This window comes from Lotus japonicus, chromosome 5 (genome assembly GCF_012489685.1).
Source record: "Lotus japonicus ecotype B-129 chromosome 5, LjGifu_v1.2".
Taxonomy (NCBI): Eukaryota; Viridiplantae; Streptophyta; class Magnoliopsida; order Fabales; family Fabaceae; genus Lotus; species Lotus japonicus.
In genome coordinates, this window is record NC_080045.1 from 45330882 (window position 1) to 45334368 (window position 3487).

The window sequence follows — 3487 nt, forward strand, 5'->3', positions numbered from 1 at the left end:
CTCCAAAACTATACCAACTCCACTTCCTTTCAGATTTGATGACCCATCAACAGACAAAAACCATTCCACTTCTTCTGGTACTTTTTCTTCCGGAGACATCTCATTCACAAAATCTATCAAGCCCTGCGCCTTTATTTGTCCCTTCTTCTCAAATACTATACCAAATTCTGACAATTCGACAGCCCAAGAAACCATACGCCCTGCTAAATCAGGCTTTTGAAGCACTTGGCGTAGGGGAAAGTCAGTTTTGACTTTGATTTGAAAACCTTGAAAATAAGGCCTCAACTTCCGGGCAGTGATAATCAAAGCTAGTGCAGCTTTTTCTATTTTTTGATACCTTATCTCAGCCCCTTGTAAAGCATGGCTCACAAAATATATAATTCTCAACTCCTCTTTACATTCTTGCAATAAGACAGAACTCACAGCATTATCTGATATGGAAATGAAAATTGACAACGGAATACCTGGAATTGGTTTTGACAATATGGGAGGCTTAGCTAGATGCTCCTTTAGAGTTTGGAAAGCCTGTTCGCACTCATCTGTCCATTGAAAAGCTTTGTTCTTCCTCAAACATTGAAAGAACGGAGCTGCCTTACTCCCTGAGCATGGTAAAAATCGTGACAAAGCCGCAATCCTTCCTGTTAGCTTCCGTACTTCTTTAACGGATGTTGGGCTCTGCATTTCTAGGATTGCCTTGCACTTATCGGGATTAACTTCAATTCCTCTTCTAGTAATCATAAAGCCCAAAAATTTTCCACTCTGAATTCCAAAAGAGCATTTTTCTGTATTCAAACGCATGTTATGCTTCCTGATTTCTCCAAAAGCCTCAGCCAAATCCATACAATGACCGCCCATTTCCTCTGATTTGACCACCATATCATCCACATAAATTTCCATGTTACGCCCTACTTGCTTTTCAAAGACTCTGTCCATCAATCGCTGATAAGTCGCCCCTGCATTCATAAGCCCAAACGGCATGGTTTGATAGCAATAATTTGCTTGGTTTGTCATAAATGCTGTTTTTTCTTCATCTGGCGCATACATTCGAATTTGATGATAGCCCGAATACGCGTCCATCAAGCTCAACATGCCAAATCCCGAAGCCCGATCTACCAACTTATCTATGTTTGGCAGTGGATATGAATCTTTTGGACAGTGCTTATTTAAATCCGTATAATCCGTGCACATTCGCCATTTTCCATTACTCTTCTTGACCATGACAACGTTAGCCAACCAAGTAGGATACTTCACCTCCCTTATAAAACCTGCATCAATTAACTTGTTAGTCTCTGTTTTCACCGCCAGTGCTTTCTCTTCGCCCATTTTACGCTTCAACTGGCGATCGGCTTCACACTAGGGTTCAATGCCAATTTGTGGCAAATGAACTCTGGATCAATTCCTGGAAGATCTCGTGCACTCCAAGCAAATAAATCCATGTTCTCAGCTAACAATTGCACCAGTCTGCTTTCCTGGATTTGAGTCAAGTTAACCCCAACTTTCAGATTCCTTTCGCCCACTTTTACTGTTTTTGTTTCTTCTTCTGGAGTCATCTTAAAATCAGAAAAGCCCTCTCTCGGATCCAAACTAACCTCTTCTTTATCAACATCCACCCCAAAAACTCTATGTCCCTCCTTCACTGCTCTTTTTCCCATGTGACCATACTGCTTGAAACTGTCGGAATAACATTTCCTAGCAACCACTTGATCAGCCTTCAAAGTTCCAACTCCGCCCTTGTCCAATGGATACTTGACTGTTAAATGTCTTGTTGAGATGATCGCCCCCATTTTGTTAAGCGATGGTCTCCCAATAAGCACATTATACGGCGATGTACACTGTACCACAAGGAACTTAATGGCAAAGGCTTTCTCATTTTTACCTTCACCAAACACGGTACTTAGCTCCACATACCCTCTTACAAATACTTTTTCACCCGAGAATCCAACTAACGCCCCATCATACGATAATAAATCAGCTTCTGTAAGCCCTAACTTTTCAAATGCATTGCCATATATCAAATCTGCAGAACTCCCTTGATCCAACAGTACCCTCTCAATTTCATAATCAGCGACTTTTAACATCACCACAATGGGATCATCTTCATGAGGCTGAACTCCCTCAAAATCTCTAACAGTAAATGTGATATAGGGCTGATTGATTCCCCAGCTTCCCCAATCATTTGTATAGACAGCATTAATGGAATGAACATACCTTTTCCTTGAAGAATTAGTCACACCGCCTCCTCGGAATCCTCCAAATATAGAATGAATGCGCCCTTTAGTTTCACCTCCAGCTTGCTTCCTTGGTTCAGACTCTTCAATCTCCTTCCCTGTATCATCACGTTTCGTTGAGGTTCTAGCTCCCTCTGACTCCTTTCGCCCCTCCAGTTGACGCATGTAACCTGCCTTTATCAAAGCCTCAATTTCTTTCTTTAGGGTAAAACAATCGTCTGTATTGTGTCCCGCGATTCGGTGATACTCACACCACTTACTTCTGTCGACGTTTCCTGGTGGGCGTTTTGGTTGTTTAGGAAAACGAATTGTGTTCGCCTCCAGACACATGTGCAATGCTTCAGTTAAATTAACCGCAAGTGGGGTCGACCTGTCTTGTTGGTTTCTGGTCCACGTCATCGACTGTCCATAACCACGATTTCCATAAGGCTGAGCACGATTTCGAAAATTAGAGCGGTTATCAAAACGACTTGAATTATTGTAACCTCTCTCTCCTTTTGTAACCGCTCCGCCCGAACACTGATCGTTAACCGCCGCCTTTTTCGAATCTGACTGTTGTTGTTGGCCAACCACCGCTGCACTCTTACGGTTTCTCTTTATGCGATCACTTTGCTCCTCCCGAATGAAACCCTGTACCCTGCTTCGCAACTCCGCCATTGTCTCCACGGGCTTACGACTTAAACTGCTGTTCAAACTTCCTGACTGAAGTCCCAACTCAAAAGCTGCAATACAAATTTCAGGCATTTTATCTTCCAAATGCACTGACAATTGATTGAAACGCCCCATGAAGGATTGAAGGCTTTCATTATGCCTCTGTTGCAAATTAAACAAAGCTGCTGGAGTCACTTTCTGGGCGCGACTAGTTGAAAATTGGGACAAAAATTTCGCCGATAAATCCATGAACCCTGCAATTGAACGCGGTGGGAGGGTTGTAAACCAAGTCATCGCTGACTTCTTAAGAGTTGAAGGAAGCATTTTACACTTCAGAGCATCTGAAGCGCCCACAATAACCATTTTGGTGTTGAAATACACCAAATGATCCTTAGGGTCAGAATCTCCGTAATAAGAATCAAGAACCAAAGTCTTCAAGTTATCTGGGACGGTTGTGTTTGCAATGTCTTCTGTAAACGGTTGGAAATCTACCACCATCTCTGCCATTCTACGATCGCCCTCATGCAAGCCCCGATCTTGATTGATCTCAGCAAGTTGAGTTTGGAGTTGTTGATTGTGTTGGCGGAGATCAGTTAGATCCGCCATGA

At 42.7% G+C, this 3487-nt stretch overlaps 1 protein-coding gene across 1 annotated transcript; it reads right to left on the reverse strand.

Annotated features, from left to right (window-relative positions):
- Positions 1-1331: 1331 nt before the first annotated feature.
- On the reverse strand, positions 1332-3173 carry LOC130719638 (uncharacterized). Its single transcript, XM_057570254.1, has 2 exons — positions 2130-3173; positions 1332-1988 (listed from the first exon to the last, which is right to left on the reverse strand). The coding sequence occupies exons 1-2, from the start codon at positions 3171-3173 to the stop codon at positions 1332-1334; spliced, it is 1701 nt and encodes a 566-aa protein (XP_057426237.1).
- Between the last annotated feature and the right edge of the window lie 314 nt (positions 3174-3487).